Source organism: Embiotoca jacksoni, unplaced genomic scaffold (genome assembly GCF_022577435.1).
Source record: "Embiotoca jacksoni isolate LCO1_2020_lvr unplaced genomic scaffold, fEmbJac1.0.p SCAF_42, whole genome shotgun sequence".
NCBI classification, from domain to species: Eukaryota; Metazoa; Chordata; class Actinopteri; family Embiotocidae; genus Embiotoca; species Embiotoca jacksoni.
Genome location: NW_027185395.1, coordinates 2475904 through 2503492, shown reverse-complemented (window position 1 = coordinate 2503492; position 27589 = coordinate 2475904). Strand labels below are relative to the sequence as shown.

Here is a 27589-nt window from a genome sequence, read left to right as displayed (position 1 = left end):
CACCTGCTCTGTTACGATGCTGCTCTCTGAAGTTATAATCTGTTTTTCAGTTAATATTCCGTTAATGTCTCAGCAGCTGTGTTGTTTACTCAAACTGATATCACGTTCATATCTTTCTGTTGTCTTATTTATACATTTAATACCAAGTTTGAAGAAATGATTTAGTTTGTTTACAGGAGTAAATAAAGTTCACCCAGGATGAACTTCATCACAAACAAACAAACAAACAGCTTCCAGGACTTTGAGAATATTTTCCTCCTGTCAGACGATGTGATGCCGGACGGGATGTTTCCATCACGCAGGATGAACTCATAAATCAAATTGTTCCACTGCTGCTGCATGAACATGTTTGAAATCACAGGAGACGTCACAGCAGGAATCAGACTGAGCAGAAGCTAAAAGTCATCTTGTTTATTTGTTTTGTTTTGGATTCATCATCATGAAGAGAGAACAGTGCAGCTTCACTGTCTCGCATATTTTCCATTTTTCTTTTCATATCTTGTAGAGTTCAGGGAACACACACACAACAATAACATGTCATCAACATATAAACATGAATGTCTGCGAGGTAATGAACCAACTGTCAACATGCAGCGTTGGACTGTTTAAATGTCTTCTTCTCTTTCTTCTGTCCTGCTTTATTATTAGTATTATTAGTATTTTTTTTTTTTTTTTAAATATGGAGAGTAAAAAATCATGATCACTGACAGCATCATGTTGGAGCACCTCTGTCTTTGATGCGTCCACGCGTGTTCACATGAACATGTTATTGCGGCCTATTCAACACTTTTCAGAAAAACATGCTGGACACAGTTCAGGCAGAAAGCTGCTTAAAAACATGAGAAGTTTCTACAGGATGTGAAATCATGTGACGGCTGCATGGGGAACAAGAACAGGAGGGACTTTCTCTTTTTTCTTCTTTTTTTTCCCCCTTAAAGCACAACAAACAAGATCAGAACAATATTAAATTCATAAAGTGCAAGCCTACGATATCTTAAATGTGGGAGCGGTCGGGACGTTGGAAGAGAAGAAAAAGTGACGTTTCCTCTGCAGCACTTCACATCCTCCAAAAGTTGGAATGTAACTTTAGAAAAAAATGGCCCAAGATCAAAGCGGCCTCTTCGACATTTAGCTCCGCCTCCTTCATATTTCATCACGTCATAGACTAAATACGGAACAAACACACCTGTGCCAGAACATTACTTTACATCATGTGTACACGTACCAACAATGTCAATAAATAGAATAAACAGAAAAAAATTGTGTTCATTAAGTGAAACTCTTTGATTCCTGCTTCACTGCGTCGTCTCAACGGTTCGGATCAGCTGGTCGGTCAGCAGAAACCCGGACCATCACCTGATCAGCACCCGGACCGTCACAACAAACAAAGCTGCTGAAACTATCTACAAATAATCAGATGAAAAGACTAAACCAACAGCGAACCAACATTGTGCCTCATCATCTGCTCCTTCAGCACCACAAACACCGGAGAGGAGGACACACAACATCCTGCTGAAAACAGTCCAATAAAAAACACGTCCTCCTCCTGTTTGAGTTCAGAAACAGAATCACTGAGACGTCCGGCAACATTAAAACCAAATTTAGAAAGATGAGTTGGACCCACAGACTGTATATAAAAGTGTTCGTGCAATACCAGCGAGTGCCACCAGAGGTCGGTTCCAAAAAGCCTCCGGCTCCATAGACTCCCATTCAACTTCTCTCATCAAATCCAAAGTGAATAAAATGTGTTCATCAGTTATCTCGGTGTTGTTAGCTAAAGTCACTCCTTCTTATTAGTTTTCTGGAGGTCCATCTGAAAATAATCCCTCATTCATTAGAAAAGAAGATTCAAGAAGACCTGTTTTTGGGGGCGTGTCTGTTTGATTGACAGGCCTGTGGTGCAGTCAGGTTACAGCTATCGGTGGGCGGGACGTAGTATCGTCAGGTTTCCAATCAGATCAGTCAGATCCACTGCTGGCTCCTCCCCCAGCTCGTTCAAATATGGTCACTTCCTGCTCTGAACCGCTCCGAACTAACAAGATGGTGACAGACAGAATCTGAACTGGAGGATTCATAACGTTCACAAACCAACGATGACATCACTGATGGTTGATGACATCACTGATGGTTGATGGTTGGTGGGACCTGACTGACTGACTGACTGAATGGTTCTGGTCTTTCCATGGGTTTTTAATAACTCAAATAAAGACCAGCAGCAGTCGGATCCTGGAAGGATTCAGAGACATCTTGTGTTCAAAGATAAAACTGCGGACGATTTAAATGTCTGCTGATTGTTTTTACGTCAGTCCAAGAGGTGACAGGAGTTCTTAAGTTATTGTTTTTCTAACAGTTTTGTTTTCCAGTAAATCAGATGGTTTAATGCAGTAGGTTTCATTTTCCTACAAATCGCTGCAGGCCAAAGCGTGAAATAGACACGCAGGTCCACGACAGGAAAGCGTGTAACTGTCACGCCTAGACGTCGCCAAGTGTAGCTACCTCATGTGTGGCTGCAGTGGACGGGCGTGTCTATTTCACGCTTTGCCATGATTACGGGTTGTCTGATGTCTTTAAGTTGTTCAGGACACGCAGGTGAACACGCAGGTGAACACGCAGGTGAACACGCAGGTGAACACGCAGGTGAACACGCAGGTGAACACGCAGGTGAACACGCAGGTGAACACGCAGGTGAACACGCAGGTGAACACGCAGGTGAACACGCAGGTGAACACGCAGGTGAACACGCAGGTGAACAGGTGTTCCAGTGAGCTCTGACAGGTGAGTCAACCTGTGGAGCGTTAAAGAGGCTGGGAGGAGGAGATGAAGAGCAGCGCCGTGATTGGTTGGTTTTCTATGTTTAATAAATATTTAGACTGGTTTCTAGACTAAAAACAAACTATGACAGATTAAAATGATTAGTTTTTTTGGAATGATTAACATTTTATTGATGAATATCTCCAGTATTGGAACAATAATCATGATCCATGTGCAGCACTGCTCTTCATCCCTCCTCATCCTCACCCGGTCCTCCTCCACATGTGGACTTCCAGAGGTTCTGTTCCCTGAACAGATGTGACTGCTGCTGTTTATAAAGAACTGGCCGGTCACGTGACCACCGTGACATCATCACAGAGGTGTTTGGGTAATAAATGGAATGAAGCGATCAGCACGGTGCCTCCGTTCTCTCCGTCTGCTTCCTGAAGCCGTTTTATCGTCTCTGAGCCTTGTTTCGGTGCGCGGTGCTGTTTTCTCTGTGAGTAGAAGAACTGAACGTTTGTTTGCATGCAGACACGGAATAACACTCCAGGAGGTGATAGGAGGTGGTGGGAGGTGATGGGAGGTGGTAGGAGCTGGTAGGAGTTGATAACAGGTGATAGGAGGTGATGGGAGGTGGTAGGAGGTGGTGGGAGGTGAAGGGAGGTGATGGGAGGTGGTAGGAGGTGGTGGGAGGTGAAGGGAGGTGATGGGAGGTGGTGGGAGGTGATAAGAGGTGAACGGAGGTGAAGGGAGGTGATGGGAAGTGGTAGGAGGTGAAGGGAGGTGATGGGAGGTGGTGGGAGGTGATAAGAGGTGAAGGGAGGTGATGGGAGGTGGTGGGAGGTGATAAGAGGTGAACGGAGGTGAAGGGAGGTGATGGGAGGTGGTAGGAGGTGAAGGGAGGTGATGGGAGGTGGTAGGAGGTGGTGGGAGGTGATAAGAGGTAAAGGGAGGTGATGGGAGGTGGTGGGAGGTGATAAGAGGTGAACGGAGGTGAAGGGAGGTGATGGGAGGTGGTAGGAGGTGAAGGGAGGTGATGGGAGGTGATAAGAGGTGAACGGAGGTGAAGGGAGGTGATGGGAGGTGGTAGGAGGTGAAGGGAGGTGATGGGAGGTGATAAGAGGTGAACGGAGGTGAAGGGAGGTGATGGGAGGTGGTAGGAGGTGAAGGGAGGTGATGGGAGGTGGTGGGAGGTGATAAGAGGTGAACGGAGGTGAAGGGAGGTGATGGGAGGTGGTAGGAGGTGAAGGGAGGTGATGGGAGGTGGTGGGAGGTGATAAGAGGTGAACGGAGGTGAAGGGAGGTGATGGGAGGTGGTAGGAGGTGAAGGGAGGTGATGGGAGGTGGTGGGAGGTGATAAGAGGTGAACGGAGGTGTGGGCTGCTGGTTGCTGACGTGACGGAGTCGTTACAACTAAAGGAGACACAGAAACACAGAACCGCATGCACCTGGTAACCCACGGCGACCGGGGAATTTTTTTTTTTGGTGAAACTCTTAAATTCAAACAATAACATTTAGTGATGCAGCGCTCTGCTCTGTCTGCACTTCCTGTTTGGTCTTCAGGTCGGTGGAGAAGCTGCTACTCTGATAAAAACATGATTAAAAACACACAACCAGCGTCTGTCGTCGTCAGACAGGACGAGTCCTGATGTGTGACGTGTTTGTTTGTTTGCTCTTCTGTCCTACGTGATGCTGATGTTTACTATGAACCTCCTCAGTGGGAACGTCGGAACGTCGCACTGCTTCCACGAGTCACAGTTAAATGCGGGACATGACCTGGTGTGTGTGTGTTGATGTGGTTGTTTGATTACTTGTAAAAAAACAAACAAACAAACAAACATCTGGGCGGGCTCTGGCAGTGGAGTCTGTATGTACACATGTGCCACGTCGCCCTGCGGAGGCGCTAGTAGGCCTCCAGCGAGTCGTCCCAGAATAAGCTCTGCACGTCCAGCATGGCGGCCAGCTCCAGCACGTGCTTCTGCAGGACGCTGCTCTCCACCGTGTCCTGCTTGGGCAGCTCCGGGTACGACTCCGGGAAGCTCCGCGACTCCTGCAGGCACCGAGACAACAACAACAAACAACAACGACAAGCTGTGACTCTCCGTTCACAACCAGCACACGGCGAAGGAGGTTCTGCAGGAAGTACGCTCCACTGTGGAGACGCAGTGGGCGGAGCTTCTATATATTTTTATATCTGCTTCAGAGCGGAGTGCTGTACTATGCAGCTCGATCTGTGGTTACCATGGTAACGTCAGGTTTAACATGGCGCCACTGGTTGTTTCTCATCTGTACGATGCATCTGAGGCGGCTTACCCGAAAGAGTTTATGCAGCCGCAGTGCAGCTGAGCAGAACACGAAGCGGATCAGCAGCAGCCGCAGGAACTCGTCGCCGAAGAACTGCAGGAAGGCTTGATCTGAGAAATAATCACAAAACACGAGAGATGAACATTAAATCAACAGAGACTTCGTCTACAACGAGCTAATGTCACTGGAAGTCATCAAATACTCAGTTTGTGAGATGAACAAGTTGAGAGCCGACTGCTCTACACGGAGCAGGAAGATCAAACCCTGATGAGGAACTGGTCCAAACTTCATCTCTTCATCATCATCGGTTCCTGAGTTCCTCGTGTTTGTGAGCAGCGTTCTGGTTCTGATTTCTCCGTGAACATGACCAGAGGGAACACGTCACATTTACTATCAAACTCTGGAAACCATCAACGGAGAATCTGGCGACGCTTCAGGAGGTCCGAGACCACGAAGACACGATCCTGGAGACGTGTCCTTAGAGACGTTCAGGACGTCTCCGTCCAACGCTGGCAGAAGAGCATCAGGAGAACCAGCTGGTTTTCTTTGAGGGTCGGAGTGAAACCACGGAGCTCTGCTGGACCTTCTGAGGCGTCCGAGGACAAACGCTCACTTCTAAGGACCCAAACTGGGTCGCCACGGTAACAGGGTTCTCCAACACGACAACACCATCGTAGCTCCTCGCCGCTCCTCCTCACCTGATTGGTCTCCCTGAGACGTCTTTCTGTTCCCCAGAAATGTTTCACAAACTTTGATGTTCGCTCTCTGATCAAGTTTCAGGAGTGAAAACCATCACAGACGCAGCAGAACGCTGCTCAAACACCAGTGGACCTCAGGAACTGAGGACGATTGGACCAGTTCCTCATCAGGGTTTGATCTTCCTGCAGTCGTCTTGGATCTTATTGATCTGCCCTTGTATACACATTCATACATACAGACCATCTTCAACTACAACGGTTGCAGCGTTGTTGTGTTTCTGTTACATTGAATCTGGTAGAGTTGCAGTTCAGACGTTTTATAACAGACTCTCTAACATCAGCGCCTCGTTGTTATAAAGGTGTTCCTCACTTGGAGGTCTGAGTCAGATTTACTGTCTTTCATTCTCCGTAGAGGTTCTTCATTCTGGAGCAATTAGTATTTTCCAGGCAAAAAAACTACAAACACCCAGCACACACTTCCGTTTCTGTTTCCAACATCCGTCTCATCGTCACGACACACCAGTTCCTACCGATGGTCCGGGAGCGAGTGATCATCTGACCGATGTCCCGGTACACTTTGCAGAGGAATTCTTGAGCTTTTTCCCAGAGTCCTCGTCGCATGTTGTTTAAGCCACACACGGAGGAGAAGGCCAGGAGAGGACTGTAGAGGAACAAGGTGAAGAGACTCCCCCGCTGGGACTGATCTGGACAGGACACAGGTGAGAGACAGGACACAGGTGAGAGACAGGACACAGGTGAGGGACAGGACACAAGTCAGAGACCAGATATAACTAATAAAATCCAGTGTTTCCCTTCGATTAGGACCTCCTGAAACAAACACATGTCCAAGTCAAAACTGTGAAACTGTGGGCAGAGCTCCATCTCTGCTGTGTTCCTGTCCTCTGATCTGTGTCTCAATGTGGGTGGAGCTCCACCTCTGCTGTGTTCCTGTCCTCTGATCTGTGTCTCAATGTGGGCAGAGCTCCACCTCTGCTGTGTTCCTGTCCTCTGATCTGTGTCTCAATGTGGGCGGAGCTCCACCTCTGCTGTGTTCCTGTCCTCTGATCTGTGTCTCAATGTGGGCGGAGCTCCACCTCTGCTGTGTTCCTGTCCTCTGATCTGTGTCTCAATGTGGGCGGAGCTCCACCTCTGCTGTGTTCCTGTCCTTTGATCTGTGTCTCAATGTGGGTGGAGCTCCACCTTTGCTGTGTTCCTGTCCTCTGATCTCTGTGTCTCACTGTGGGCGGAGCTCCACCTCTGCTGTGATCATCTCCTCTGATCTCTGTGTCTCACTGTGGGCGGAGGTCCCCATCTGCTGTGTTCCTGTCCTCTGATCTCTGTGTCTCACTGTGGGCGGAGGTCCCCATCTGCTGTGTTCCTGTCTTCTGATCTCTGTGTCTCACTGTGGGCGGCGGTCCACTGCTGCTGTGTTTCTGTCCTCTGATCTCTGTGTCTCACTGTGGGCGGAGCTCCACCTCTGCTGCACTGACACGGTGCGGAGCAGAGCGAGGGGAGATTGTCCAGTCGTTAATTGATAGCATCGTTCTCTCGAACAGATATATAATATTGGTCTCTGTGAGGGAAACACTGCATGTTGTTCGAACCTTCGGTGAGCTGGTAACCATGGTAACCACCTACTAGTAGCGGCAGGTTGGAGAACCCTGGTGTAGAGAGATGGACTAACAGAATAAATATGCAGAGTGTCACCAGCTTTCTGTCTTAATGATGGTAGAGTCACTCACCTTGAACACTCTTAGGATACACTGTGGGGGAGAGGAGGCACACCAGAGGCTGGCCGAACAGGTTGGTGAAATTCTGTTATCACAAGCAAAAGACAGAAGATGTGGTGTTATAGATTCACACACAGGAGGGAGGGTGCTCACATCATTCAGTCTGGAGCCTTTCTGGATGTTAACTGCCCCACTGAGACTCGTCCCTCCATGTCCCCGTCAACACTCATCTACAACCCTCTGATATAACGGGTATACATACCTTATAGGCTGTGCTATTTGTAGAATCCACAATGACAAAAAGTGGCTTCCGGGTGAAGGGGAACAAATCTCCTGGATGAAGGCTGCAACATCACAAACAAGCACACGTAAGGAAGCTTCATACAGAACACAGTGATGATGTCATCAGAGTGCTGCCCCGCTTCCACACACAGGATCTAAAGTTTCTGATTAACAATGAGGTCAGACTCAGAAGTAGAACACTGCTTCTATGGAGTTCTTCTTGGGTAAAGTAAAGTAAAGTAAAGTAAAGTAAAGTAAAGTAAAGTAAAGTAAAGTAAAGTAAAGTAAAGTAAAGCTCTGAGACTCACATCAACATGAAACGTTTGCTGTTACACATTCTGAAATATTTCAGTCTTGTCCAACCCTGTTTCCAAATAAAGTAGTTATGCCGTGTGAAATGTAGATAAAAACAGAATAGAACGATTTGCAAATCATGTAAACTCATATTTAATTGAACATATAACAAGACAACATATCAAATGTTGAAACAGAGAAACTTTATATTTTATAAAAAATATCTGCTCATTCTGAATTTGATGTCAGCAACACGTCTCTATAAAGTTGTTCCAGGTTCATGTTCACCACTGTGCTGCATCACCTCTTCTTTTAACAACACTCTGTAAACATTTGGGAACTGAGGAGACCAGTTTCTGGAGTTTTGAAAGTGAAATGTGGTCCCATTCTTGACTGATGTAGGATTTCAGCTGCTCAACAGTTCAGCGTCTCCTTTGTTGTATTTTTCATGTCATGATGCTCCAGATGTTTTCAATGATTGACAGGTCTGGACTGCAGGAGGCCAGTTTATCAGCGGACTCTTCTACTACGGAGCCATGCTGTTGGAATACGTGCAGAATGTGGTTGGACGTTGTTCTGCTGAAATAAACAAGACCTTCCCTGAAAGAGACATTGTCTGGATGGCAGCATATGTTGCTCCAGAACCTGAATATATCATTCAGCATTAATGGTTCCTTCCAGATGTTCAAGCTACCCATGCCATGTGCACTAATGCATCCCTGTACCATCACAGATGCTGGCTTTTTAAATTTTTTTTATTATCTTATTGCTTCCTGTATGCTGCTGTAGCGAAAAAAATTTCCCCTTGGGGATGAATAAAGTAACTACCTAACCTAACCTAACCTAACCTAACCTAACCTAACCTAACTGAGAGCTGATAACAAGCTGGATGGTCCCTCTCCTCTTTAACCTGGAGGATGCAGCGTCCATGATTTCCAAACAGAATCTCAGATTGTGATCCATCAAACCTCAGGACAGTTTTCCACTTCACCTCAGTCCATCTTCAATGATCTCGGTCCAGCGAAGGCGGCGGTGTTTCTGATCATGTTTCTATCTGGTTTCTTCTTTGGAGAGTTTTAACCTGCATTTGTGGACGCAGCGATGAACTGTGTTCACAGACGATGGTTTTCACAAGTGTTCCTGAGCCCATGCAGTGATTTCCACTCCAGAATAGTGTGTTTTTAATGCAGTGCTGCCTGAGGGCCGAAGATCACCACCATCCAATATTGGTTTCCAGCCTTGTCCCTTGTGTTCAGAGATTTCTCCAGATTCTCTGAATCTTTTAATGATATTATGAACTGCAGATGATGAAATACACTAATTCTTATCTTTAACTTTTCCAGTCTTTTGGTGACCCTGTCCCAATTTTTTTGAGACATGTTGCTGGCATCAAATTCAAAATAAGCATATATTTTTCATCGAAAAATATTATTTCTCAGTTTTAACATTAGTTCTCTTGTCTTTGGTCTATTTTCTATTAAATATGGGTTTATATGATTTGCAAATCGCTGCATTCTGTTTTTATTTATATTTTACACAGCGTCCCATCTTCTTTGGAAACAGGTTTGTATTTAGTTCACAATTTGACTTTCATAAATAAAACATATTGATGTCCACACTGAAAAAAAAAAATCCAGCAGCTCTCTTCACATAAATATTTGGTGCAATGATGAGTCATCAGTTCTCCAGGAAAGACACACTGAGTCTGTCCCCACAACCTGCAGTCTTTTGGGGCAAAGAGACAGATCCTCCTGCTGTGTGTATATATATATATATATATATATATATATATATATATATATATATAAAAACATATGGTCCAAGTGTTTGTCCACTATTCTAAAGTAACAGCTGTTGTCTAACCGATGAGCAGCGGCTCAGAGATCGGAGGAAAAAACCCAGAGACACTCGATGAATCCGCCTCCCTCTAACGAATAAAATCTGGTCTCTGAGGCTGAACACAAACTGTTCAAATCAAACTGGAGATACAAGCTTCTGTGTTTTAATAAGGTCACAGTGAAGCACTGCTGTGTGCACCAGTCAGTCCTGAAACTGAACCTGGATCAGATGTTTATGATGACCTCTGTGATGTCTGATGTGTCTCGCTGTCTTTGTCCTCACTGTTTGAATTCTGCAGGCCTGCCTGACTATAAAGTAGCTGAGTCATCATCCTCATCGTCCCAGTGTTTCCTAACTTTATGAAAATAAACATGAGGCAGATAAATGGCGTCTCACCAGTGCATTTCTTTCTGGGCTTGGTTCTTCTTCTGACCCGTCTCTCCGTTCACCACGTCCCGGTTGGTGTTTGTCAGAACTCCTCCGAAGTCGTACGGTCCTGCGGGAGACATGAAAGCCTGAGAAGACTCGACAGACTGTGACGTGGATCAGAAACTTCGTGAACAGAATGAACAGCAGCAACCGGGCTTGTTCTGCAGATCTTTGTAGCTTCAACAGTAAGAAACCTTCCATGTTTCCATTTTCAGATCGCTCTAAAAAAATCACCTTCAATTGACAGATATCCCTCTAAAGCATCATGTTGATAATTCATAAAATGCAAATGATCGTTGGGTTTTCATGGAATAAGCGTCACCCGTCAGTGATGTCATCGTTGGTTTGTGAACGTTGTCAATCCTCCAGTTCAGATTCTGTCAGACACCATCTTGCTAGTTCGGAGCGGTTTGGAGCAGGAAGTGACCATATTTGGACGAGCTGGGGGACGAGCCAGCGGTGGATCTGACCGATCTGATTGGAAACCTGACGATACTACGTCCCGCCCACCGACAGCTGTAACCTGGCCTGTCAATCAAACAGACACGCCCCCAAAAACAGGTCTTCTTGAATCTTCTTTTCAAATGAATGAGGGATTATTTTCAGATGGACCTCCAGAAAACTAATAAGAAGGAGTGACTTTAGCTAACAACACCGAGATAACTGATGGACACATTTTATTCACTTTGGATTTGATGAGAGAAGTTGGATGGGAGTCTATGGAGCCGGAGGCTTTTTGGAGCCGACCTCTAGTACCTCGGTGGTATTGCAGCTGAAGACACTTCTGGATCAGAACCATTTTTCAGACCCGAAAGCTACGAACACTTTTATATCCAGTCTGTGGTTGTAACACAGTGGTCTGTGGGGAGTGACCTCGTTTGTGGAGCCTCAAGTGGCCGTTCAAGGAACTGCAGGCTTTGGTCTTAGCGTGTTAAAACAAGTTGATCTTTGTGAGTGTACAGCTTCATGAATCTGTTCTTTAGACAGAGGCTCTGAAAACATCTTTTGGGAACAAATTATTACAATATTCAGGAACATATGCATATACAGTCTGGTGTAATATAAAAACCATTTTACCTTCATAATCTGAGTGTCCGGTTGGGAAGACTCCGGTCGCTGACAGGTAGACGAGCAGGACACTGTTGGCAGGTAATTCCTGAAAATAAAAGAAATGACAAGTAATAAAGATAAATATGAAACTGAGCCTAACTTCAATGCAACATGAACATCGAAAATGATCAGATGTGCCTGAAGTCAGACGGACCTTAAAAGAGGCCGACAGGAAGGTGAAGAGCTGACTGAAGGTCGGCTTGTACAGCAGGTACTTGTGAGGGTTCTCTCTTTTAGCCGGCTTCTCACTCGGTTCCTGAGGAGAGAACTTATACATGAATAAAAACAGTTCAGGTTTACTTCAGTGTTTCACAGTAACACGTTAATACAACGTCCTTGTGTTATTGGAACAAAACGAAACAGGAAGTTGATGGCTTCTTTCTTCATGGTGTAAAAACTCCGGGGGATTTCTCTCCCTTTACTTTTCAGCTCATATCTCGGTCTACATTGGGGCGAGCCATTAAAGCTATATCTTGTTTGTTTCAGGACAATCTGGGCTATCTAGATTTGTTGTCATTTAATTTGATAATACTCAGAGATATTTTATAGCTGCCTTTATATTAAGGAAAAAAATAATTTCGTCCTTTAAAATTGATTGTATCTCATCAGAAAATATTGGTAGTAGAGACATCTTGTTATAACTGCATAGAGGAGATTGTGTAGAATCTGTTAATATCTGAACCATGTTTGCGGGACACTGTGTGACTCAGCATCTCTTCTGGCCCCCCAGTCCGAGGCCCCTGACCACAGAGACCCCATGGTGACACTCACCAGCGCCCCCTGTTTGGAGGTCTGTGTGGCCAGGTTCACAGGTTCCCTCTCCAGAGCTTGAAGCATGCGGAACATGTCGATGGTCAACTCGCTGAACTTCACCTGAAAAAACAACAAAGAACAACGAGGAGGTCAACGACCTGCTGCACCACTGAAGAAGAAGAAGAGTGTGGAGGACTCAGGTTTTACAGGAGAATAAAAGAAAAGAAGAGAACAAACAGGACTTTTATCGTCTCTATAAACCAGTGTGATCAGGATTTTAGTGTTTTGGTCAGTGAGGTGGAATGGCCTGCGGGGGGCGCTGCAGAGCACTAGAAGAGATGAAGAACATGTTCTACAGTGACTGAGAGCACAAATGAGTCCAAATAGACACACAGAGAGGAAGAGTAGCATGATGACCTGCAGACTGCAGAATACGACTGAAGGTAGTCGAACATCCTGGTACTTTTAGCATCCTACATGTAACATGGGACATACTAAATCTGTTCCTGGCGTACTATATGATGTTAGTGTGGATACTGGAATATATTAAATATGATGTTAGTGTGGATACTGGAACATATTAAATATGATGTTACTATGGATACTGGAACATATTAAATATGATGTTACTATGGATACTGGAACACAGGGAAGATGTTTGTGACCTTCAGGCTACGTGGAGAAAGTTTGAACTGTCTGAACTCTGTTTGTATCTCAGAGAAGTTTCTCAATTTAAAAAAACTTCTTAATGCATCAAAATCTCTTCGGTCCTTCAAATGAAGTCAGTTAGTGGTTCTGTTCTGAGGTGGGATCACGATAAGTCCACCAGAACCATGTGCTCCGGTTGGTTCTCCCCCAGTACCACAGGTTGGACCCTACAGGTGACGGGGCGGTTCTGTGTGTGTGTCAGCAGACCAGAATCAGTGGGTTAGAACCTGGTTGTTACAGTTGCCGATGATTAGTGCGTCGGCGAGGACGAGCTGCCCGACCACCATGCCTTGTTCCAGCGGAGGAACGCTGCCCTCCAGCAGACGGTTGCTGGTGACGACCACCGAGTTGTTGTCGTTCAGAACCACCGCCGGGTCGGCCTGGTGTTGACACAGAGACACAGAAGAGGATGAGTGGAACACATCCTGGATGATGAAGCAGAGAGCAGTGATTGATGCCGACGGTCTGTCACCTCGATGAACGCCGCCACCTCCTGCAGAACCAGGTTCCACTCCAGCTGATCCTCCGTGTTGAAGCGCTGAGTGTAGTCCTCTATCTCCTCAGACAACTCCTGCACACAGACGGACAGAGAGACAGACGGACAGAGAGACAGACGGACAGAGAGACGGACGGACAGAAGAATGTTTCAGATTACAAATGTCTCTTTCAGACAAGAGAAACTTATTTCTCATATTAATTTGATCAGAGGCTAATTTGCCATTTTATCCTGAAAGGACAAAGAGGAAGCAGTTCTGTGGTCCAGAGGAGGACGCCCCGTCCCTCTGAACTTACCTTCACCAGAACTTTGACCAGGTCCATCTTGTTCAGCAGTAAACACACGACGATATAGCGAGCGTAGTATCGAAGCTTCTTCACCACCAACTCAGGCCTGAAGAGACAGAGGACAAGAGAGAGATGAGAGGACAAGAGAGAGACGAGAGAGAGAGACAAGAGAGGAGCGAGAGAGAGGAGAGAGAGGAGAGACGAGAGAGAGAGAGAGAGAGAGAGAGAGAGAGAGAGAGAGAGAGAGAGATGAGAGAGAAGAGACATGAGAGGAGAGAGAGGAGAGACGAGAGAGAGAGAGAGAGAGAGAGAGAGAGAGAGAGAGAGAAGAGAGATGAGAGGAGACAGAGAATAATGAGTCAGACAGACACAGACTGTAAAACACTGTCACAACTCCAGCCTGATGATCGTATTTTAAAAATGTGTCCAAAGATTTGAATGTTTACTAAGTGAACACTTTTAATTCAGGAAGTTCACCCTCAATATTTTCAGAATAAAAGCGTAGCGCTCACCTGTCCTCTTTGTTAACCTGGAAGTAGTAGGAGCGCTGACGGATCGCTGAGTAGAAGGAAAAGGCCTCATTCAGGTAACTGGTTTCTGAGGTACGAAGGCTGTTGACAAGGAGGAGGAGGAGGAGGAGGAGCAGGAGCAGGAGCAGGAGGAGGAGGAAGAGGAAGAAGGAATATAATAGCAGGTTGAATATGTCTGTTATTTGTGGCGTGTCGTCTGAATTCACAGTGATGAAGATGTATTTTGTAATGAACACTCTTCCTCATCCTCATGTTTGTAAATGAAGCAGCCAGCCTGCCTGCCTGCCTGCCTGCCTGCCTGTCTGTCTGTCTGTGACTCACTAGTAGTGGTAGTAAAGCTGTCCAATCTTGGATGCGACCTCCCCGATCTGCCATCTCTTCAGGCCGTAGCGGCTGTCCAGAACCTGCCTGTCAGGAAACACAAATAAAGCCCTGAGCACCGGACACTGACCCGCACAGGGAGACGAGGACGCTGTGAGTCACCGAGTGTCATTAAACACATCCTGTTATAATCTGCATCATCACAGCTGATTTCTACCTGAGACACCGACAGTGAGAGGACAGTAACCTGTGCTGCTGCTGGAACTTCCACAGCTTGGTGTAGACGTCGAACGTCCGGCCGAAGTAGGACTGCCACTGCTTGTGTCCATACTGAGGAAGGTCTCTGCAGAGGGACATGACAGAGACGGACGATAACACACCAAATAGGACGGAGTTAAAGGAACAGTTCGCCGTGTTGTTCAATGCAGTTATCAGCCATCGTTGTGGTGTTTCAGATCGGCGCAAATCATTTGTACTCATTTAATACTCCACAATTAATTTGTACAGAAAATGAAATGATTTCAGGTTCAAACACTTTTATACACATTTATATAAAAAGTGGTCTGCACTGATTTTCTGTGGTTCACTGACCGATCATAAAAAACAGCCTTATTCAATGATTTGATTTCTGAATGTGTTCATTTGATGAGCTCGTTCTGTCCGACCAATCAGAGATCGTCTGTCAGGAAACGTCTCCATCATTCTGCTTGAAGAAAGAGAATCAAAAACCTCAATAATGACTCATATTATAAATATTTATATTAATTATGATGGGTCTTCTGAATTCTGCCATAACTTGTACAATCTATAGATGTTTGTTTAAATAACTTGGATAATTCGTAAATCTTAAAGCTTTGTGATTCAATTGATTTAACTTTAATCTGGTGTTTTATTTCCGTATATTGTCTCTGAATGACCTCGTGATGAAAGATGCGTTCAGGCTGCAGGGAGACGATCGGTGGATCCTGAAGTGTTGTAAATGTTCCATCAGTGAATCAGTGCAAACTTAAAAACTACGACAACTTCAGCTGATTGTCAAAATCAAACAGAAATATATGAATGTGAATTTCTCAGCTTCTAAAATAATTAGAGCTACAGATGTGTGATGCGTTCAGGTGTTTCGGTTATTTCCAGTTTGAGACAACACTAGCCTGTCCACATTCAAGTGGTAAGAGCACTAACATGTTAGTGTTCTACATAAGAGAAGTCTTTCTTTCAGTCTTATTAAAGATCCACAGTTTAAATAAATTTCGTTCGCACATCACAGAACAAATGTCAGTCAGGAATAGAAACTCTTTCTGTGTTTCCCAGCCAGCTCCTGTATTTTTCCACTGGTGCACCGTCCTGCCATAAAGAGTGACACTAAAACGAGCTGCTTCTTAGCGGTGGTTTAGAGTTGGGAGCATCTGAAACTGAAGAGACCCTCATCCTGTTTCACTGGGTCTTCAGTCTGAGCTGCTGGAACCACTTTTATTTTGAAGGGACTTTGTCCTCACGATGTCGACCTGCAAACCCACTTCTGTATCGGTGAAGAGACCCGGTCGGATTTTCAGTACGTTTGACTGGAAGAGATGACATGTAGTAGCGTCTCCATGTAAACGGCGCAGGTTGGATTGTGATTATGGTGACTCCTGACAACTATTCGTCCCTGCTAGTTAAGCTGCGACCCAAAGTGATGTCACCTGCTGGTTAGTGAGCTGCATTATGAAGCCTCCAGTCTGACAGTTACACCGTTACTGTTTTGGACCTAGAAATGAGCTGGGGAGGAACCAGCGGTGGATCTGAACCCGAGAACACTAAGCCCCGCCCACCTACACCGGAAACCTGACTGCACCCACAGACCGTTTATAAAAGTGTTCGTAGCTTCCAGGTCTGAAAAATGGTTCTGATCCAGAAGTGTCTTCAGCTGCAATACCAGCGAGTGCCACTAGAGGTCGGCTCCAAAAAGCCTCCGGCTCCATAGACTCCCATTCAACTTCTCTCATCAAATCCAAAGTGAATAAAATGTGTCCATCAGTTATCTCGGTGTTGTTAGCTAAAGTCACTCCTTCTTATTAGTTTTCTGGAGGTCCATCTGAAAATAATCCCTCATTCATTAGAAAAGAAGATTCAAGAAGACCTGTTTTTGGGGGCGTGTCTGTTTGATTGACAGGCCTGTGGTGCAGTCAGGTTACAGCTATCGGTAGGTGGGACGTAGGTTTCCAATCAGATCAGTCAGATCCACCCAGAGAGGGTGTAGCTCAGACGGTAGAGTGGGTTGCACACTAATCGGAAGGTTGGTGGTTCGATCCCCATCTCCTCCTGTCCACATGCCTAAGTGTCCTTGAGCAAGACACTGAACCCTAAGTTGCTCCCGGTGGTGTACCATCAGTGTGTGCATGTTCTCCTGATGGCAGCACCTTGCATGGTGATCTGTCTCATTAGTGTGTGAATGGGTGAATGGAAAAACATGTTAAAGCACTTTGAGACCAAAAGGTGATAAAGCACTATACAAGTACAGACCATTTACCACTGGCTCCTCCCCCAGCTCATCCAAACATGGTCACTTCCTGCTCCAAACCACTCTGAACTAGCAAGATGGTGACAGACAGAATCTGAACTGGAGGCTTCATAACGTTCACAAACCAACGACGACATCACTGATGGCCGGTGGTTAAAACTAGTAAATCTGAAGTGGCGTCTCTTCTCTTGGCTCAAGTTTCCTCATCGGAACAATAACAATACTTCAGTTTTGATAGTTTTCTGAAACCAGTTTGGTAAAAAGATGTAAACGTGATGTGTCTGTTCTTCTCTGTTTGTCCCGCGCTGTCCTGTTGGCTCGTCACCAGCTGACAGATTCACGACTCAGCAGGAAATCTCTGACTACAGATGGCTGCTTTGTCTGTTTGCAGCTCTGCAGCCTTTCTCAGCTTATTGTGATGTCCACGGTAACAACATCACGAGGAAGACATCCAACATGCTGAAGCGTTCATTATTGAAAAATCCGTCTGAGGATGAAATAAAACATCCTGCGAGGTGTTTGGAGAAACTCTCTGAACGCTGAGACCCTCTGAGGTCTGAATGAGAGCGGCTGCTTCTTCTACAGGCGTAATGGAGCGTTTATCTCTGAACGTCAGGCTGCAACAGCTTTCACAGCATCAGCAGCAAACCTGAGGTCACGCACAGGTCATCCAGAGGTCAAACAACGACCGTAACGGTTTCTGGTTCTGGAGTCCCTCCCTCACAACCTGCTGCCCTCTCAGCAGGTGAGGAGGTTCCTCTTTCAACATGTAGGGAGGTCACGGTACCGAGCAAACACCTGCAGGTGGACCGGACTTCAGGAGGTGTTAGCTTAAACATCTCTGAGCAGCCGACACTACTAGAGAAATTTGTGTTTAAAACAGGACTCTCGACACTGAACTGTAAAAATAATTCATCATGTTCTGATGCCCCAGAAAAGGCATGTTTACATGAGTTCATGTCATAAACAACTGTTAGTCTTCTAGGAGCATCTTTGGTTTCTGATCAATGATCCAGAATATCAATCCGCTGATATTAACTTCCTGCAGATGGTGAAGATGAACGTGTTCAGAGACATCGGACAAATTTAAAAGAAGGGCAGATTTTATCTGAATTTCCAGGTTGTCTGAAAGACAACACAAGTTAATGTGTTTTTCCAGCCTCTATATCTGAATTAATGTTGTATCAATACATGTTTGATATCAATATCATAAGATATCTCTTTACTTGAAGCCTTTAATTTGCTACTCCTGAAGCTCTCTTGCACTTGAACTATCGTGCCTTCAAAATGCATATCGCTTAATTTATTTATTATTTTAACTCTGTCTGTGTTTAATTTTATGCATTTCTTTTCTTTTCTATATTTTTAAAATGTTCCTTTATATGTGAAACACTGTATGCCATTTTCTTTGGTAATTGGGCTGGATTTTGTTGGATTAAAGGTGTTATACAAATAGTGTTATATTATTATAATGATGATTATTATTATTATATTATGGGCTGTTTCATCAATCCTCCATTTAAAGAAGTAGAGGCTGCAATGAGTAAATAATAAACAGTCAACGGACTGGTGTGTCATGTGATTATCGTTCAGTTGAAGCGCTGCAGGAGGAATGAAACATAGACTCCCGTCTCCTCTGCAGCAGCCATGGTGCGTTCAGGGTCGGCGTGCTGCATGCAGGGGAGTCGCTGTGCTTGTTGTAGGACAGAACACACAGTCAACTCTCCATCAATAATGCAGGTTTATCAGCACGTCTGATCATAGGACCGGACCGGACCAACCGTGGGGACAGAATCCAACATCTCCATGTCCAGATTGTAATAACGTTGTAGGGACGACTCGTTCACAACACATTTACACAATCAGATTTCTGAGGTTGTTTCCTGTACAGTGTGTCCTCCGTCTATCTGTCTGAGTCCTGTCTGTCCGTCTGTCTGTCTGTGTCATCTGTTTGTCCAGCTGTTTTCCTCTTCATCAGATCCAGAGGCCTGGTCTTCCTCGGTTCTGACCGGTTCTGCCTCTGAGTGCGTGCAGCAGCCGTTCTGCGGGACGGCAGCAGGTCCAGATCGATGGCAGGAATTGACTCGTGCTGTTTACGGCTATTTTTACGACTGTCCTGATTCAGAAGTTTAAACCTTTTTTATTTTTTCTTCTCGTGATTATATAAGCGAAGCAATTATCAGCTGAGCATCACTGACCCATTTACACCCTTTATAGGCTAGTTGGGGAGCGACTGGTACTGCAGTGCCGGTCCGATGCGGATCACGTTTCATCACAGTAACTTCACACAGCTGATAGCAGCCGCTGTCAGCGTGATGACAAACACATCTGGTGGGAAATGTTCTAAAGCGACCGGAGCTGCAGATTCCTGTTTCTCAGAACCAGTTATTAAAGTTCTGTTCATGTGGCGCTGCAGGAGACGGACGCAGCAGCTCTCCACACTGAAGCTGTGGACACCATTGGTTCCTGTCTGGATGCTGGTTTCTGTGTTTGGATGGAGGGACAGGAGAGAGGAGAGATAACAGCATGCAGCCGTTCAGACATCAGACTGGATATAAAACTATATAAAACCAGACTGGATATAAAACTATATAAAACCACAGACAGGATATAAAACTATATAAAACCAGACTGGGTATAAAACTATATAAAACCACAGACTGGATATAAAACTATATAAAACCAGACTGGATATAAAACTATATAAAACCATAGACTGGATATAAAACTATATGAAACCACAGACTGGATATAAAACTATATAAAACCACAGACTGGATATAAAACTATATAAAATCTCAGACTGGATATAAAACTATATAAAACCAGACTGGATATAAAACTATATAAAACCACAGACTGGATATAAAACTATATAAAACCAGACTGGGTATAAAACTATATAAAACCACAGACTGGATATAAAACTATATAAAACCAGACTGGATATAAAACTATATAAAACCAGACTGGATATAAAACTATATAAAACCAGACTGGATATAAAACTATATAAAACCACAGACTGGATATAAAACTATATAAAACCAGACTGGATATAAAACTATATAAAACCACAGACAGGATATAAAACTATATAAAACCAGACTGGGTATAAAACTATATAAAACCACAGACTGGATATAAAACTATATAAAACCAGACTGGATATAAAACTATATAAAGCCATAGACTGGATATAAAACTATATGAAACCACAGACTGGATATAAAACTATATAAAACCACAGACTGGATATAAAACTATATAAAATCTCAGACTGGATATAAAACTATATAAAACCACAGACTGGATATAAAACTATATAAAACCAGACTGGATATAAAACTATATAAAACCACAGACTGGATATAAAACTATATAAAACCACAGACTGGATATAAAACTATATAAAACCAGACTGGATATAAAACTATATAAAACCATAGACTGGATATAAAACTATATGAAACCACAGACTGGATATAAAACTATATAAAACCACAGACTGGATATAAAACTATATAAAACCACAGACTGGATATAAAACTATATAAAACCAGACTGGATATAAAACTATATAAAACCACAGACTGGCTATAAAACTATATAAAACCAGACTGGATATAAAACTATATAAAACCATAGACTGGATATAAAACTATATAAAACCATAGACTGGATATAAAACTATATGAAACCACAGACTGGATATAAAACTATATAAAACCACAGACTGGATATAAAACTATATAAAATCTCAGACTGGATATAAAACTATATAAAACCAGACTGGATATAAAACTATATAAAACCACAGACTGGATATAAAACTATATAAAATCTCAGACTGGATATAAAACTATATAAAACCAGACTGGATATAAAACTATATAAAACCACAGACTGGATATAAAACTATATAAAACCAGGCTGGATATAAAACTATATAAAACCACAGACTGGATATAAAACTATATAAAACCACAGACTGGATATAAAACTATATAAAACCAGACTGGATATAAAACTATATAAAACCACAGACTGGATATAAAACTATATAAAACCACAGACTGGATATAAAACTATATAAAACCAGACTGGATATAAAACTATATAAAACCACAGACTGGATATAAAACTATATAAAACCATAGACTGGATATAAAACTATATAAAACCATAGACTGGATATAAAACTATATGAAACCACAGACTGGATATAAAACTATATAAAACCACAGACTGGATATAAAACTATATAAAATCTCAGACTGGATATAAAACTATATAAAACCAGACTGGATATAAAACTATATAAAACCACAGACTGGATATAAAACTATATAAAATCTCAGACTGGATATAAAACTATATAAAACCAGACTGGATATAAAACTATATAAAACCACAGACTGGATATAAAACTATATAAAACCAGGCTGGATATAAAACTATATAAAACCACAGACTGGATATAAAACTATATAAAACCAGACTGGATATAAAACTATATAAAACCACAGACTGGATATAAAACTATATAAAATCTCAGACTGGATATAAAACTATATAAAACCAGACTGGATATAAAACTATATAAAACCACAGACTGGATATAAAACTATATAAAACCAGACTGGATATAAAACTATATAAAACCACAGACTGGATATAAAACTATATAAAACCACAGACTGGATATAAAACTATATAAAACCAGGCTGGATATAAAACTATATAAAACCACAGACTGGATATAAAACTATATAAAACCACATACTGGATATAAAAGTGTTCGTAGCTTCCAGGTCTGAATAATGGTTCTGATCCAGAAGTGTCTTAAGCTGCAATACCAGCGAGTGCCACTAGAGGTCGGCTCCAAAAAGCCTCCGGCTCCATAGACTCCCATTCAACTTCTCTCATCAAATCCAAAGTGAATAAAATGTGTCCATCAGTTATCTCGGTGTTGTTAGCTAAAGTCACTCCTTCTTCTTAGTTTTCTGGAGGTCCATCTGAAAATAATCCCTCATTCATTAGAAAAGAAGATTCAAGAAGACCTGTTTTTGGGGGCGTGTCTGTTTGATTGACAGGCCTGTGGTGCAGTCAGGTTACAGCTATCGGTGGGCGGGACGTAGTATCGTCAGGTTTCCAATCAGATCGGTCTGATCCACCGCTGGCTCCTCCCCCAGCTCGTCCAAATATGGTCACTTCCTGCTCCAAACCGCTCCGAACTAACAAGATGGTGACGGACAGAATCTGAACTGGAGGATTCATAACGTTCACAAACCAACGATGACATCACTGATGGTTGATGACATCACTGATGGTTCTGATTGGTTGTGTTGTACTTTAATGTTGAATCGTGTTGTCTCAAACTGCTGTTCTGCACTGACCGGAAACAACTGAAACATGTGAACACATCACCTGTCAACATATCTGCAGCTATAATTATTTTACCCAGAATTCAACATGTTTTTGTTTCCTCTGTTTAACACCCTATGAACATTAATTCTTCTGCAGCTTCCTCAGACGCTGCAGTTTGAAATAATTTCCCTCCCTTTCTGCTGCATATCCAAGACGGCGCCTGTTGAATGTGTGACGTGCCCTCCAAACATCAGAACACCAGCGGTGGGGCTGCAGACCCGTCCGGTTCAGAACCACCGGGTCCAACATGGAGGAGCTCACACTGACCTCAACCCATTGAAGAGTTGCTTGGACTTGTCCAGCAGGTAGCAGAAGTCTGTGACCGTCTTCCGTTCACCTAGCGGGATGTCGTCCTCGGTCTCAGCTCCAGTCATGACTTCTCACACCTGGTCGCAAAACACAAGAGACACGGTGAGACAGGAAGTGCACCGGAGGGGCGAGGACGAATACAGGACGCGGAGGACCACAGAGAACTGGTGACCAGCTGTCCACCATGTTAAAGTATTGATGTCGGACATGCTGATTGGTCCTCTCACCACCGCCGGCTGTGGAGCGCCTCACCGCTGACCTACTTCAATATGAACAGAACGAAGGAACTACGGAGGAAGTGCGTCACGTGGTCACCTTTTTTAGTCTGACCTGGGATGTCCCAGATTTCTGTCTCACACCGGCTCCAGCCTCCAGTTCTCTGAAGAGGATGTCAGGTCACAGCTCCAATCAGGCTCCGCCCCCTCAAACTGAAGTTTATTCTGAGACGAAGTTTATTCTGTCGTCACGACAGACGGGACTGTGTTCAAGTTTCAGATTTATATTGATCACATGGGGTCATCAGTAGAACTATCATCAATAGAACTGTCATCAGTACAACCATCATTAGTAGAACTATCATCAATAGAACTGTCATCAATAGAACCATCATCAGTAGAACTATCATCAATAGAACTGTTATCAGTAGAACCGTCGTCAGTAGAACTATCATCAGTAGAACTATCATCAATAGAACCATCATCAGTAGAACTATCATCAGTAGAACTATCATCAATAGAACCAGCATCAATAGAACTATCATCAATAGAACTGTCATCAGTAGAACTATCATCAGTAGAACCATCATCAGTAGAACTATCATCAGTAGAACTATCATTAGTAGAACTATCATCAATAGAACTGTCATCAGTAGAACTATTATCAGTAGAACTATCATCAATAGAACCATCATCAGTAGAACTATCATCAGTAGAACTATCATCAATAGAACCAGCATCAATAGAACTATCATCAATAGAACCATCATCAATAGAACTGTATCAGTAGAACCATCATCAGTAGAACTATCATCAATAGAACTGTCATCAGCAGAACCGTTATTAGTAGAACTATCATCAATAGAACTATCATCAATAGAACTGTCATCAGTAGAACCGTCATCAGTAGAACTATCATCAGTAGAACTATCATCAATAGAACCATCATCAGTAGAACTATCATCAGTAGAACTATCATCAATAGAACTATCATCAATAGAACTGTTATCAGTAGAACCGTCATCAGAACTATCATCAATAGAACTGTCATCAGTAGAACCATCATTAGTAGAACTATCATCACTAGAACTATCATCAATAGAACTGTCATCAGTCCCCCAGAGGACCCGGACCACAGAGTCAGACAGTCCTTTCTGCCGAGGACGCTTTCTAACGGATCTCCAGAACCACCCTAACCCTAACCCTAACCACAGTCAACCTCCAGAACCATAGTCAACCTCCAGAACCACAGTTAACCTCCAGAACCACAATCAACCCGCAGTGACCGGAGGTGTAGGAGGAGAGGAAGAGGTATGGAGGCCATCTGGAGATTTACAGAACAGCATGTCACTAAACATGAGCACATCCTCCATCATCAGCCCGTTGTGTCCAACCTCCATCACCTCCATCCCTCCATCACCTCTGTCCCTCCATCACCCCTGTCCTTCCATCACCCCTGTCCCTCCATCACCTCCATCCCTCCATCACCTCTGTCCCTCCATCACCCCATCCCTCCATCACCTCTGTCCCTCCATCACCCCCGTCCCTCCATCACCTCCATCCCTCCATCACCTCTGTCCCTCCATCATCCCCATCCCTCCATCACCTCTGTCCCTCCATCACCCCCATCCCTCCATCACCCCCGTCCCTCCATCACCCGTCATCCATCACCCCCGTCCCTCCATCACCTCTGTCCCTCCATCACCCCCATCCCTCCATCACCTCCGTCCCTCCATCACCTCTGTCCCTCCATCACCTCCGTCCCTCCATCACCCCTGTCCTTCCATCACCCCCGTCCCTCCATCACCTCCATCCCTTCATCACCACCATCACCTCCGTCCCCCCATTACCTCCGTCCATTTATCACCTCCTTCCCTCCATCACCTCCGTCCCTCCATCACCTCTGTCCCTCCATCACCTCCGTCCCTCCATCACCCCTGTCCTTCCATCACCCCCGTCCCTTCATCACCTCTGTCCCTCCATCACCCCCGTCCCTCCATTACCTCCGTCCATTTATCACCTCCTTCCCTCCATCACCTCCGTCCATTCATCACCCCAGTCCCTCCATCACCCCTGTCCCTCCATCACCTCTGTCCCTCCATCACCCCCATCACCTCCGTCCCTCCATCACCTCCATCCCTCCTTCAACTCCATCTCTCCAACACCTCCATCCCTCCAACACCTCCATCTCTCCATCCCTCCTTCACCTCCATCTCTCCATCACCTCCGTCCCTTCATCACCTACGTCCCTCCATCACCTCCATTCCCATATTCCTCCATCCATTCATCACCTCATTCCCTCCATCACCTCCATCCCTTCATCACCACCATCACCTCCGTCCCTCCATTACCTCCGTCCATTTATCACCTCCTTCCCTCCATCACCTCTGTCCCTCCATCACCTCCGTCCCTCCATCACCCCTGTCCTTCCATCAACCCCGTCCCTCCATCACCTCTGTCCCTCCATCACCCCCGTCCCTCCATTACCTCCGTCCATTTATCACCTCCTTCCCTCCATCACCTCCGTCCATTCATCACCCCAGTCCCTCCATCACCTCCGTCCCTCCATCACCCCCGTCCCTCCATCACCTCTGTCCCTCCATCACCCCTGTCCCTCCATCACCTCTGTCCCTCCATCAACCCCATCACCTCCGTCCCTCCATCACCTCCATCCCTCCTTCAACTCCATCTCTCCATCACCTCCATCCCTCCAACACCTCCATCTCTCCATCCCTCCTTCACCTCCGTCCATTCATCACCCCAGTCCCTACATCACCCCCCGTCCCTCCATCACCCCTGTCCCTCCATCACCTCTGTCCCTCCATCACCCCATCCCTCCATCACCTCCGTCCCTCCATCACCTCCATCCCTCCTTCACCTCCATCTCTCCATCCCTCCTTCACCTCCATCTCTCCATCACCTCCGTCCCTTCATCACCTACGTCCCTCCATCACCTCCATTCCCATATTCCTCCATCCATTCATCACCTCATTCCCTCCATCACCTCCATCCCTTCATCACCACCATCACCTCCGTCCCTCCATTACCTCCGTCCATTTATCACCTTCTTCCCTCCATCACCTCTGTCCCTCCATCACCTCCGTCCCTCCATCACCCCTGTCCTTCCATCACCCCCGTCCCTCCATCACCTCTGTCCCTCCATCACCCCCGTCCCTCCATTACCTCCGTCCATTTATCACCTCCTTCCCTCCATCACCTCCGTCCATTCATCACCCCAGTCCCTCCATCACCTCCGTCCCTCCATCACCCCCATCCCTCCATCACCTCTGTCCCTCCATCAACCCCATCACCTCCGTCCCTCCATCACCTCCATCCCTCCTTCAACTCCATCTCTCCATCACCTCCATCCCTCCAACACCTCCATCTCTCCATCCCTCCTTCACCTCCGTCCATTCATCACCCCAGTCCCTACATTACCCCAGTCCCTACATCACCCCCCGTCCCTCCATCACCCCTGTCCCTCCATCACCTCTGTCCCTCCATCACCCCCATCCCTCCATCACCCCCATCCCTCCTTCAACTCCATATCTCCATCACCTCCATCCGTCCATCACCACATCTCTCCAACACCTCTGTCCCTCCAACACCTCCATCTCTCCATCCCTCCTTCACCTCCATCTCTCCATCACCTCCGTCCATTCATCACCCCAGTCCCTCCATCACCCCCGTCCCACCATCACCTCTGTCCCTCCATCACCCCTGTCCCTCCATCACAACTGTCCCTCCATCACCTCCATCCCTCCTTCAACTCCATCTCTCCATCACCTCCATCCCTCCAACACCTCCATCCCTCCTTCACCTCCGTCCATTCATCACCCCAGTCCCTACATTACCCCAGTCCCTACATCACCCCCCGTCCCTCCATCACCCCTGTCCCTCCATCACCTCTGTCCCTCCATCACCCCCATCCCTCCATCACCTCCATCCCTCCTTCAACTCCATATCTCCATCACCTCCATCCGTCCATCACCACATCTCTCCAACACCTCTGTCCCTCCAACACCTCCATCTCTCCATCCCTCCTTCACCTCCATCTCTCCATCACCTCCATCTCTCCATCCCTCCTTCACCTCCATCTCTCCATCACCTCCATCTCTCCATCACCTCCGTCCATTTATCACCTCCGTCCCTCCATCACCTCCGCCACCACCACCAGGACAGCTCTCCGTTACCGTCGCAACAAAACCCACACCTGCATGCTAATGTGTGGACACCGGGGATGACACCGGGGAAGACCCCCGGTACCCGCCGGGTACCTGGCGGGTGTCAGCGGGTCACCCACCCCCCGTCCTCCCGCCTCTCCTCCCCTCTCCACCTTACCTCGGCTAACGCTGATAACAGGAGGCTCCTCCACAGATGCTCCTCAACGATCAGAGAAAAAGACACGAGCAGCTCCGGCGGTGCAGCTGCACGTTCTGGGCATCTCACCGTGTTCCGGTCCAGCGGAGCGCCGCGTGTCCCCGCAGAGTGGACGGTACCGCCGTCTGTCAGAGCCCGGCTCGGTCTGTGAAGCAGACTGGTGTCCTGTGACAGGCGGCAGCAGACAGGAGGAGGCAGGCTGAGGACAGCAGCTGGCTCT

At 45.5% G+C, this 27589-nt stretch overlaps 1 protein-coding gene across 2 annotated transcripts; it reads right to left on the bottom strand.

Annotated features, from left to right (window-relative positions):
- Positions 1–396: 396 nt before the first annotated feature.
- On the bottom strand, positions 397–27589 carry scai (suppressor of cancer cell invasion). 2 transcript variants are annotated; one of them, XM_069168938.1, is made up of 17 exons: positions 27331–27589; positions 22733–22851; positions 14783–14878; positions 14536–14622; positions 14197–14295; positions 13694–13790; positions 13374–13472; positions 13129–13281; positions 12212–12313; positions 11595–11708; positions 11408–11486; positions 10298–10397; positions 7749–7830; positions 7499–7571; positions 6287–6460; positions 5068–5168; positions 397–4804 (listed from the first exon to the last, which is right to left on the bottom strand). In XM_069168938.1, exons 2-17 carry the CDS (start codon positions 22837–22839, stop codon positions 4658–4660), a joined length of 1710 nt encoding a protein of 569 aa, XP_069025039.1. In that variant the 5' UTR covers positions 22840–22851; positions 27331–27589; the 3' UTR covers positions 397–4657. The 2 variants fall into 2 exon arrangements, with proteins under 2 accessions (XP_069025039.1, XP_069025040.1); XM_069168939.1 differs by having other exon boundaries at positions 11595–11696.

What these genes read in the sequence shown, in the direction of transcription:
- scai (XM_069168938.1), bottom strand. Translation starts at nt 22,839, where the DNA reads ATGACTGGAGCTGAGACCGAGGACGACATCCCGCTAGGTGAACGGAAG. An exon ending in AGGTGGCGGCGTTCATCGAG is followed by an intron (nt 13,282 to 13,373) that starts GTGACAGACCGT and finishes TGTCAACACCAG; the next exon opens with GCCGACCCGGCGGTGGTTCT. An exon ending in TCCTGTCGGCCTCTTTTAAG is followed by an intron (nt 11,487 to 11,594) that starts GTCCGTCTGACT and finishes TTTTATTTTCAG; the next exon opens with GAATTACCTGCCAACAGTGT.